Source organism: Nicotiana tabacum, chromosome 8 (genome assembly GCF_000715075.1).
Source record: "Nicotiana tabacum cultivar K326 chromosome 8, ASM71507v2, whole genome shotgun sequence".
Lineage (NCBI taxonomy): Eukaryota > Viridiplantae > Streptophyta > Magnoliopsida > Solanales > Solanaceae > Nicotiana > Nicotiana tabacum.
The window spans coordinates 124,921,075-124,932,508 of record NC_134087.1 but is presented as its reverse complement, the minus strand read 5'-3'; the positions used below and the strand labels follow the sequence as shown (position 1 = coordinate 124,932,508).

Sequence of the window (11,434 nt, the reverse complement as noted above, 5' to 3'; positions counted from 1 at the left end):
TCAAGTAACCGATCGGACGGATGAGATTTGCTCATTAATTAAATATTAATTATGGGTCTAATCTTATTGGGCCACATACACATAAGAAAATAGTTTACATATTATCCTACCTAAATTAAGAACTGTTTGTTTAGAAGAAGAGAAAAAAGAAATTGTTTCTTTCTTTTTGATGAACAAATGTTTTTTTTTTAAATAAAAAATAATCAAAAGTGTTTCTTCAATAACAATTGTTTCAAAGCAAAATATACTAAATCTTTCAAGACGAAACCACACATGTTATTTCATAAATAAACTAAATTCTCAATCGTTTTCTAGATTACAAATTATAATATGCAGGCTTAATTATCCATTTATTAAAAAAAATCTCTGAAATGATACTCATATCATATGAAATTACAGCATTAATTTATTAACAAAAATAAGTAAATAACCAATTTTCGTCATCCACCTTGCCAAATGATAAATATGTCAACTTATATGGATGTGTTTTTTACGTAATTTGACACCTCACAATCCTATTTTAAAAATTATTGCCAAAAACAAACTACTAACTAAAATAATTCTTAAATAATTTAGCCCAACATGAACTACTATTCTCCAAAATACCTTTTTTTTTTTTTAAATAAGAAATACTTGTTGAAATAAGCTGACTTTGGCAATAGGCTTTGTCTAAAACACGTGCGTTAGCGCCCGGTTACATCTCAAAACCTGGTTAGTCGTTAGACGTATGAAACAGCATTACGAGATCTCTATGCTTTCATTCTCACACATCTGGGGAACAATTAACCCACAGGTAAATTAATGATTCTAATTTTGTGTACAAATATTACTTATATCTGTAGTAATATTTTAGGTGGAGATCAATGGCGGGTGCCACCTCGGCGCTGTTTCTTCTTGATATGAAAGGTAGATGCCTTATAAGTCGTGACTATAGAGGCGATGTTTCTGCTCAACAAGTCGAGAAATTCTTTTCTAAGCTCCTCGAGAAAGAGGTATATGATTACGTTGTGCATGATCATGTCAATCGTTTCAATTTTATTGTTCCAATTGTATACATTGTGCTTTTCCAGTTTGTTTTTCTCTCTATTCTTACTAGCTAGCTGATTCAATTTTATGAATTTTCCGCATTTGGTGTAGTACTTCTGAATTGCTAAGGATATGATTGAGATATTAGTATATACTAGTCGTAATTAGCTTAATTCTGGGATGACGAGTTTTAAATATTAGATTGTCTCAATTGAGATTAACTTGTTTTATTTTGGAAATCCATCGAGTGTCAGGAATTTTAAATACTGGTTCACATTGTGTCGTTATATAACTGACTCCAATGAGTGATTTTACTACATACTGTTTCTTTTTCTTTTTCCCCCTTTGCTTTGGTTTTTCCTTTTGTCTTCTTATTGAATTAGCTTACTCTTCCTTTAAGCATAATACGTCTTGGTTTCTTAGGTACAATAAGTTGATGAAGTATATGAGAAGTCTTTTATATGTTTGTCTTAATCATTAGTTCTTCCCTTTTACTGTTGCCGGAACATGGATTTGGTAAAAGAAATGACAAATAATGTGATTCATATGAGGATGGGATTTTGTGGTCCAATAGCTGAGAATAAAGTGGTTATGATGCACAACATATATAATAGACATCAGGGTGAGTAGTGAGACTTTGAGTCAAATTGAGATCTCTGAAACTGTAGTTCGCATAGTTTATGGCTTTATCGGGGAAGGTACAAATGAAGAATAATCTCCTTGCACAAAGAAAGGGGGAAATCTTAGGACATGTTTTATTAGCGAAGAATTTGTTCTTGTGACATTGACTGCTTCATATTTTTGGTTTACTAATGGAATCCAATTCCATACTAATTCTTTTTCAAGAAGGGGAAGTGAATGGACTGTGCTATTTTGTTCAATCTGCTTACATTAGGGTGACGTAGAATCTCATGGACCAGTATGCTATGAAAATGGCGTGAATTACATGTTTATACAACACAACAACATTTACCTGATGGCAGCATCGAGGCAGAATTCTAATGCTGCTAGCCTCCTTTTCTTTCTACATCGTGTAGTTGATGTAAGTGATCCAACCAATTAGTTTAATGAGTGATTGAAGTGAGGGGCTTTCTTACTGTCTGCATTTTCTTCTGGAGGTCTTTAAGCACTATTTTGAAGAACTGGAAGAGGAGTCTCTACGAGATAACTTTGTCGTTGTGGTGAGTTTAAGGAACAGCTTTTAAAAATATAAGGTTTTAGATTATGGCAGATAACTTATGGATTTCATTCAATGATAATATGTCAGTATGAATTGCTTGATGAAATGATGGACTTTGGTTACCCTCAATATACGGAAGCTAAGATTCTTAGTGAGTTTATCAAGACGGATGCATACAGAATGGAAGTCACCCAGCACCCTCCAATGGCCGTGACAAATGCAGTTTCGTGGCGCAGTGAGGGGGTATTTTATAAGAATAATGAAGTATGACCTTTTTATTTCCTTTTGTTCCCTATGCATCTCTTATTAGCTTAGCTTCTGGCTTAACTATCAAACTTTCTTTGTCTTCAATCAGGTATATTTGGATGTGGTCGAACATGTTAATCTCCTTGTCAACAGCAACGGCCAGTCAATACGTTCTGAAGTTAACGGGGCGTTAAAAATGAGAGCTTATTTGAGGTACTTGGTTTATCAACGATGCTATTTTTAAATACCTAAGACTTGTTTCTCTGTTCTGTTTCTCTACTTAGCAGGCGAATCACAGATGAGAGTAGTCCTAGTTGATCTCATTTCATCTCTACACTTCCTTGTTGATCACCGTACAGGCTCTGCTCATTGCCTTATACCTTGATTTTATTTAAACACGAACATTAATCCTTCCAGTATAATAAACTACGTATCTAGAATGAAAAAACTGTCATTTTTGAATTCCTTTTCGTATATTGCTTTGATTGGATCAACCAGGTCGCAGATCTTGTAAAAGATCTCTCACACTGTTAAGCTTTTGATCTAATGAATGGTCCCCATGACATAGTTTTGATTTTTTGTCGTATTAATTTTGCGGATATCCTTCAAAAAGCCAAAATAAGTGTATCGTCAACATTTGCAATTTTAGTGTTTACAATGGTTGAAGGGCTCCAGTGATATCTGACGTTGGTGCTTTAGTCTCACTATTCAGATATGACTGAAATAAATAACTTGATCTATATCACAATGTTCAGTGAAATGGATTCTTCATCAAAGATTTACAATTTTTCATTAAGAGAAGGAAATGAACGGTAAGCATAATTAAAGAAGTAACCAACTACATGAAACTTCACCTGATAAGCTGTTAGAAAATAGGTGCATAAGCTTCAAGTTTTTCTTCTTATAATCTCTTTACACCGGTAATGTAGTTCATGCTTTTGTATCTATCTTAGCCACAACTAAGGAAGCTTACTGCAAACTATTTTTGTTCCCCATGGTTTTATACAGGAAATTTACTTACTGAAAGCCAAAAAGATATGTATACTCTTACAATGATCTGTTTTTGCTTTGATAAAACATTGTATTTTATCGATGGCAGTGGCATGCCTGAGTGCAAGCTTGGGCTTAATGACAGATTAATATTGGAGGCTCAAGGTCGGCCTACCAAAGGCAAATCCATTGATTTGGATGATATCAAATTTCATCAGTAAGCATTTTCTAGTAAAAATTGAATTATTGGTCTACTAAGTGACTACTTCCTCAATATGCTGTAAAATTATGCAAATGAATTGCTCGCACCACCCTCTTGAGCCAAGCTTACTGTACACCAGAAAAGCTTCTTCGCTCTTGACTAATAAACTCCTTCGGTGTAAACCACTTGTGCGTATATTCAGGTGTGTGCGTTTGGCTCGTTTTGAAAATGATCGCACAATATCTTTTATACCTCCTGATGGCTCATTTGATCTGATGACATATAGACTCAGTACTCAGGTTTAACTCATGTTCTCTGTTACTATGTTTTCTTTGTAGCGTGCCTATGATTGTTCCTCTTTTATTAGTTGAGGCAACTGAAAAGTGCATAAAATTACTAGTAACGCATTCAGGTGAAGCCACTGATTTGGGTAGAAGCTCAAGTTGAAAGGCATTCAAGAAGCCGGGTTGAGATGTCTGTCAAAGCCAGAAGCCAGTTTAAGGAGCGTAGGTAGCATTTTTCTCTTTTCTCACATATAGGAAATTTTAACTTGTAGAATACATCTTTTCAAATGTTTCCTCTCTTCATTTATATTCCAGCTATCCATTCCGTTAGACAAGTTCTAAGTTCTATCAAGTTGGTGAATAAATCTGTGCAAATAAAAAACCGTACCAGCCATCTAGAACTACACATGAAGATGTCATTCTTTTATCACTGCAAATTGATGTTGTGGAAATCTTTGAACTGAACTAGCTACTTCATGTGGCAGCACTGCTATGAATGTGGAAATTGAGTTGCCTGTGCCATCTGATGCGATGAATCCCAATATACGAACTTCAATGGGATATGCTACATATGCTCCTGAGAGAGATGCTGTGGTATGGAAAATCAAGTCATTTCCTGGTAATAAGGTAGGGATTGAGCAACTGATGCATCTGTATTTTATCCATTGATTGTGAGAAGATCTTCTACTGCTTTATCAGTCTTAACTAATGAACAGGAGTATATGCTGAGGGCAGAGTTTAGACTTCCAAGTGTAATATCTGAAGATACACCTCCTGATAGAAAAGCTCCAATCCGTGTTAAGTTTGAGATACCATATTTTACTGTCTCAGGAATTCAGGTAATTTTATCTTAACATTCTGGTGCTAAAGCTCCATTTTCCCCCTTGATCTTGTGCCCTGAATTAGGGTTTCATGATTCACCCTAGAGGATTTATTTGCTTTATCCCTGTGTTTGGATCTGACCTCAACTGCCAAATCAGAAAAGCATCCGTATATTATAAAATACTAGAATAACAAGATTTTATATTGTGTTCCAATTGTGTTCAGGTCTTAGACAAAGCCATATCCATGTTAAGGCTGCCTCTAAGCTGCTCAAGAGATTCAAAAAACAATATCTTTATATTCAATGAGGGCATCATGTAGATAAAGATATTAAACTGTTAACAAGATATTCGACTTGGCAAATGATGGAAAACAATGTTTCAAGAAACCAAACCCTTTGTATCATGATCGGTTTTGAAGACCATTCAGCATATGACTAGATTAGAATTTTTGTTGGTATGTCGGAGGTCCTTTTTAAATCATAATACTAATAGAGCTTTCCTACACCACTGCACTTATTATACCAACTACTATATAAATGTAAGAGTTTTGGTTTTGAGCAGGTTCGTTATCTCAAAATTATTGAAAAAAGCGGATATCAAGCTCTTCCATGGGTGAGGTACAAAACAATGGCTGGTGAGTACGAACTAAGGCTGGTATGAGCAGGACTCATCATTGTGGCGCGCTGCACATGTGCACTGGTGAAATCTAAGCTATTACGGTAATAACTATTCTTAGTGTTGCTTCATATATTTATCTTGGATGAAGAAAATATGAACTTACAAGTGTGGGGTCCAGCACATAAATTAAGGAAGACAACTTTCTTCCTTTGTCTTCTTTTTTCTAAAATGACAGCCACCGTTGTTTTTGAATTGCTTAAAAGTCATCCTTTGAAAAAAAAAATTCATTTCTTTTGATGTCACTGATGACATTTGTAGGGCTCTAGAATCTCTATAAATAGAGAGCTTCTGAGCCATTTGAATTACACCAACAAAGAGAGGAAGAAAGAGTGAGGTTTCACAAACAAGGTATAAGAAAATAGTTTGTGAGAAAAATAGAGAGTGAGTGATATTGTAGTGAGGTGGGAATATCAAAAGAGGGTTATTTCTTTTGAGTGTTGTAATGGTCTTTGGAGTATTTTACTCGGACCTACAAAGTGTAAAATTCCTCACTATAGTGATATCAGTTGCTCCTCTCGGGGCCGTGGTTTTTTCCCTTATTAAAAGGGTTTTTCCACGTAAAAATCTTAGTATCGATTTTACTCTTTTATTCTTGTTAATTACCATATCTCGGTGCTACATTATTAACCGCTTTTATTACCGTGAATATTATTTCTGTGGGGGTTTATTCCCAACAACTGGTATTAGAGTCAGGTTCTGCTCGTTCACTGAAATACTATTCACTGTCGGTAGTACTATACTCGGTGAAAAATAAAAATGCTCGGAGTAAAGTACGAAGTAGCAAAATTCAACGGAGATAACGGTTTCTCAACATTGCAAAGAAGGATGAGGGATCTGCTCATCCAACAAGGATTACACAAGGTACTAGATGCTGATGCCAAAAAGCATGATACAATGAAAGCTGAGGATTGGGCTGACTTGGATGAAAGAGCTGCTAGTGCAATCAGGTTGCACTTATCAGATGATGTGGTAAATAACATCATTGATGAAAACACTGCACGTGGAATTTGGACAAGGTTGGAAAGCCTATACATGTCCAAAACGTTGACAAATAAATTGTACCTGAAGAAGCAGTTATACGCCCTACACATGGGTGAAGGTACGAATTTTTTGTCACATTTAAATGTGTTTAACGGACTAATCACACAGCTTGCCAACCTCGGAGTGAAAATCGAGGAAGAAGATAAAGTCATCTTGCTATTGAACTTGTTGTCATCTTCGTACGATAATTTGGCAACAACCATCCTGCATGGTAAGACTACTATTGAGTTGAAAGATGTCACATCGGCTCTTCTACTCAATGAGAAGATGAGAAAGAAGCCTGAAAATCAAGGACATGCTCTCGTCACAGAAGGTAGAGGCAGGAGTTATCAGGAGTTCGAGCAACTATGGTAGATCCGGAGCTCGTGGGAAGTCAAAGAACCGATCCAAATCAAGAGCTAGAAATTGCTACAACTGTGATCAACCAGGTCACTTCAAAAGAGATTGCCCAAATCCAAGGAAGGGCAAAAGTGAAACCAGTGGCCAGAAGAATGACGACAACACAGTCGCCATGGTGCAAAACAATGATAATGTTGTCCTCTTTATAAATGAGGAAGAGGAATGCATGCACCTGTCAGGTCCAGAGTCGGAATGGGTGGTTGACACAACGACATCTTACTATGCCACCCCGGTAAAAGATCTTTTTTACAGATATGTAGCAAGTGATTTCGGCACAGTAAGAATGGGTAACACAAGTTACTCAAAGATTGCGGGGATTGGTGATATTTGTATCAAGACAAATGTCGGATGCACATTGGTTCTAAAGGATGTGCGGCATGTACCTAATTTGCGGATGAACTTGATCTCGGGTATTACTTTAGACCGAGATGGATACGAGAACTATTTTGCAAATCAAAAGTGGAGACTCACTAAGGGATCATTGGTGATTGCAAAGGGAGTTGCTCGTGGCACGTTGTACAAGACAAATGCAGAAATATGCCAAGGTGAATTGAACGCGGCACAAGATGAGATTTCTGTAGATTTGTGGCACAAAATAATGGGTCATATGAGCAAAAAGGGATTGCATATTCTTGCCAAGAAATCACTCATTTCTTATGCTAAAGGTACAACAGTAAAACCTTGTGACTACTGTTTATTTGGTAAGCAACATAGAGTCTCATTTCAGACATCGTCTGAAAGAAAATTGAATATACTTGATTTAGTATATTCTGATGTTTGTGGCCCAATGGAAATTGAATCAATGGGCGGTAACAAATATTTTGTTACTTTTATTGATGTTGCTTCACGAAAATTATGGGTTTATATTTTGAAAACAAAAGATTAGGTGTTTCAAGTTTTCCAGAAGTTTCATGCTCTAGTAGAAAGGGAGACGAGTCGAAAGCTAAAGCGTCTCTGAAGTGACAATGGAGGTGAGTACACTTTAAGGGAATTTGAAGAGTACTGTTCAAGTCATGGGATCAGACATGAAAAGACAGTTCCTGGAACCCCATAACACAATGGCGTAGCCGAGAGAATGAACCGCACCATTGTGGAGAAAGTGAGAAGCATGCTCAGAATGGCTAAACTGCCTAAGTCATTCTGGGGTGAAGCAGTTCAGACAGCCTGTTACCTAATCAATAGGAGTCCATCAGTTTCGTTGGTGTTTGACATCCCAAAGAGAGTTTGGACCAATAAGGAGGTGTCCTACTCGCATCTGAAGGTGTTCGGTTGCAGAGCTTTTGCACATGTACCAAAAGAGCAGAGAACAAAGATGGATGATAAATCTGTTCCCTGCATATTTATCGGATATGGAGATGAAGAGTTCGGGTACAGATTGTGGGATCCTGTAAAGAAGAAGGTCATCAGAAGCAGAGATGTAGTCTTCCGATAAAGTGAAGTTGGAAATGCTGCTGATATGTCAGAAAAGGCGAAGAATGGTACAATTCCTAACCTTGTTATTATTCCTTCTACTTCTAACAATCCCACAAGTGCAGAAAATACGACCGACGAGGTTGCCGAGCAGGGGGAGCAACCTGGTGAGGTTATTGAGCAGGGGGAGCAACTTGATGAAGGTATCGAGGAAGTAGAGCATCCCACTCAGGAAGAAGAACAACCTCAACCTCTGAGGAGATCAGAGAGGCCAAGGGTAGAGTCATGCAGGTACCCTTCCACAGAGTATTCATCATCAGTGATGAGGGGGAGCCAGAAAGTCTTAAGGAGGTGTTGTCCCATCCAGAAAAGAACTAGTGGATGAAAGCCATGCGAGAAGAGATGGAATCTCTACAGAAAAATGGTACGTACAAGCTGGTTAAACTTCCAAAGGGTAAAAGACCACTCAAATGCAAATGGGTCTTTAAACTCAAGAAAGATGGAAATGGCAAGATGGTCAGATACAAAGCTCAATCGATGGTTAAAGGCTTCGAACAGAAGAAAGGTATTGATTTTGACAAAATTTTCTCACCTGTTGTCAAAATGACTTCTATTCGAACAATTTTGAAGCTTAGCAGCTAGCCCAGATCTTGAAGTGGAGCAGTTGGATGTGAAAACTGCATTTCTTCATGGAGATTTAGAAGAGGAGATTTATATGGAGCAGCCAGAAGGATTTGAAGTAGCTAGAAAGAAACACATGGTGTGCAAATTGAATAAGAGTCTTTATGGATTGAAGCAGGCACCAAGGCAGTGGTACATGAAGTTTGACTCATTCATGAAAAGTCAAACATACCTAACGATTTATTCTGATCCATGTGTATACTTCAAAAGATTTTCTGAGAATAACTTTATTATATTGTTGTTGTATGTGGATGACATGTTAATTGTAGGAAAAGACAAGGGGCTGATCGCAAAGTTGAAGAGAGATTTGTCCAAGTCATTTGATATGAAGGACTTGGGCCCAGCACAACAAATTCTAGGGATGAAGATAGTTCGAGAGAGAACAAGTAGAAAGTTGTGGCTATCTCAGGAGAAGTATATTGAACGTGTACTAGAACGCTTCAACATGAAGAATGCTAAGCCAGTCAGCACACCTCTTGTTAGTCATCTAAAGTTGAGCAAAAAGATATGTCCTACAACAGAGGAGGAGAAAGGGAACACGGCTAGAGTTCCTTATTCTTCAGCAGTCGGAAGCTTGATGTATGCAATGGTATGCACTAGACCTGATATTGCTCCCGCAGTTGGTGTTGTCAGCAGGTTTCTTGAAAATCCTGGAAAGGAACATTGGGAAGCAGTCAAGTGGATACTCAGGTACCTAAGAGGTACCACAGAAGATTGTCTGTGCTTTTGAGTATCGCATCCAATCTTGAAGGGCTATACAGATATTGATATGGCAAGTGACATTGATAATAGAAAATCCACTACTGGATATTTTTTTACATTTTCAGGAGGAGCTATATCATGACAGTCGAGGTTGCAGAAGTGTGTCGCACTCTCTACAACTGAAGCAGAGTATATTGCCACTACTGAAGCTGGCAAAGAGATGGTATGGCTCAAACGGTTCCTTCAAGAGCTTGGATTGCATCAGAAGGAGTATGTCGTCTATTGTGACAGTCAAAGTGCAATAGACCTGAGCAAAAATACCATGTATCATGCAAGGACGAAGCATATCGACGTGAGATATCATTGGATTCGAGAAAGGATAGAGGATGGGTCTATACAGGTAAAGAAGATCCATACAAGTGAGAATCCTTCGGATATGCTGACCAAAGTGGTACCAAGAGACAAGTTTGAGTTATGCAAAGAACTTGTCGGCATACACTCAAACTAGAACATCCGGTGTTACCTCCTTCAGGTGAATGGGACTAGAGAGGGAAATTTGTGGGGTCCAACCCATAAATTAAGGAAGACAACTTTCTTCCTTTGTCTGCTTTTTCTAAAATGGCAGCCACCGTTGTTTTTGAATTGCTTAAAAGTCATCCTTTGGAAAAAAAAAATTTCCTTTCTTTTGATGTCACTGATGACATTTGTAGGGGTATAGAATCTCTATAAATAGAGAGCTTCTGAGCCATTTGAATTACACCAACAAAGAGAGGAAGAAAGAGTGAGGTTTCACAGAGAGGGTATAAGAAAATAGTGTGTGAGAAAAATAGAGAGTGAGTGATATTGTAGTGAGGTGGGAATATCAAAAGAGGGTTATTTCTTTTGAGTGTTGTAGTAGTCTTTGGAGTATTTTACTCGGACCTACAAAGTGTAAAATCCCTTACTATAGTGATATTAGTTGTTCCTCTCGGGGCTGTGGTTTTTTCCCTTATTAAAAGGGTTTTTCCACGTGAAAATCTTGGTATCGATTTTACTCTTTTATTCTTGTTAATTACCGTATCTCGGTGCTACATTATTAACCGCTTTTATTACCGTGAATAGGGGTTTATTCCCAACAACAAGGAAATCCTTTTTTATTTTTTATTTTTTATTTTGTGGTTTTATCAATATACATTCTTTCAAGCAATCTTTTATTTGGGTGGCAGGATATATATCTGTTTCTTTTGTTGATATGATTCAACAATCCAAATTTTCAGTGATGCAGCCTCTGCTGTGTGGATCCTCCCTTCCTCCTACTTGGTTTGAGCAATACAGCAATGTGTTCAGTGATGTTTGCTCTTTACTGTTATTTTTGCCAAAATGGTTTAAGATATTGCAAGCAGAGCACGTGAAACTTATCCCGAAAATAGAGAAAAAGAATAAGATCGTCTTAAGGAATTTTTCTGTAACTCTATTGTCAGATGTTGAATAGTCACATAAGCTGATCATTTAGTAAAGAGAGAGAGAGAGGCAGAAAGTTTCAATTCTATAACCTAGAATTGAGACCTACCACATTTCTCTGTTTTGTATGTCATTCCAGCGCATGCGCAATGCTAATCTTTTTTGTATCTTTCCAACTTTATCATGTTCCATAATTAGTTAATCATTAGTCCCAAATTAATTGTGTTACGAATTGTTTGTATTATATTGGCTTCATCATAATTAGCTAGTTTATGTTGTTGTTAATACATTATTCTTCTCCTCTATTCGAGTTTGGTACCAACTTTTTTTT

The 11,434-nt window shown here is 37.2% G+C and overlaps 1 protein-coding gene and 1 non-coding gene across 3 annotated transcripts; one reads left to right on the top strand and one right to left on the bottom strand.

Moving 5' to 3' along the window:
- Window positions 1–704: 704 nt before the first annotated feature.
- LOC107808470 (AP-1 complex subunit mu-2-like) lies at window positions 705–11,351 on the top strand. 2 transcript variants are annotated; one of them, XM_075219618.1, is made up of 13 exons: window positions 706–793; window positions 854–992; window positions 1,922–2,068; window positions 2,145–2,207; window positions 2,294–2,470; window positions 2,562–2,665; window positions 3,552–3,659; window positions 3,847–3,943; window positions 4,057–4,154; window positions 4,414–4,555; window positions 4,645–4,767; window positions 5,314–5,471; window positions 10,869–11,351. In XM_075219618.1, the coding sequence occupies exons 2-12, from the start codon at window positions 864–866 to the stop codon at window positions 5,410–5,412; spliced, it is 1,287 nt and encodes a 428-aa protein (XP_075075719.1). In that variant the 5' UTR covers window positions 706–793; window positions 854–863; the 3' UTR covers window positions 5,413–5,471; window positions 10,869–11,351. The 2 variants fall into 2 exon arrangements, with proteins under 2 accessions (XP_075075720.1, XP_075075719.1); XM_075219619.1 differs by lacking the exon at window positions 10,869–11,351 and adding an exon at window positions 4,976–5,206 and having other exon boundaries at window positions 705–992; window positions 5,314–5,447.
- On the bottom strand, window positions 11,203–11,306 carry LOC142163732 (U6 spliceosomal RNA). Its single transcript, XR_012694663.1, has one exon. It is a non-coding gene; the product is annotated as a U6 spliceosomal RNA (small nuclear RNA).
- Window positions 11,352–11,434: the final 83 nt, after the last annotated feature.

Coding starts and splice junctions, on each gene's coding strand:
- LOC107808470 (XM_075219618.1), top strand. CDS start 864: ATGGCGGGTGCCACCTCGGCGCTGTTTCTTCTTGATATGAAAGGTAGA. Junction 2,069..2,144: donor TTCTACATCGTGTAGTTGAT/GTAAGTGATCCA, acceptor TTTCTTCTGGAG/GTCTTTAAGCACTATTTTGA. Junction 4,155..4,413: donor AGCCAGTTTAAGGAGCGTAG/GTAGCATTTTTC, acceptor TTCATGTGGCAG/CACTGCTATGAATGTGGAAA.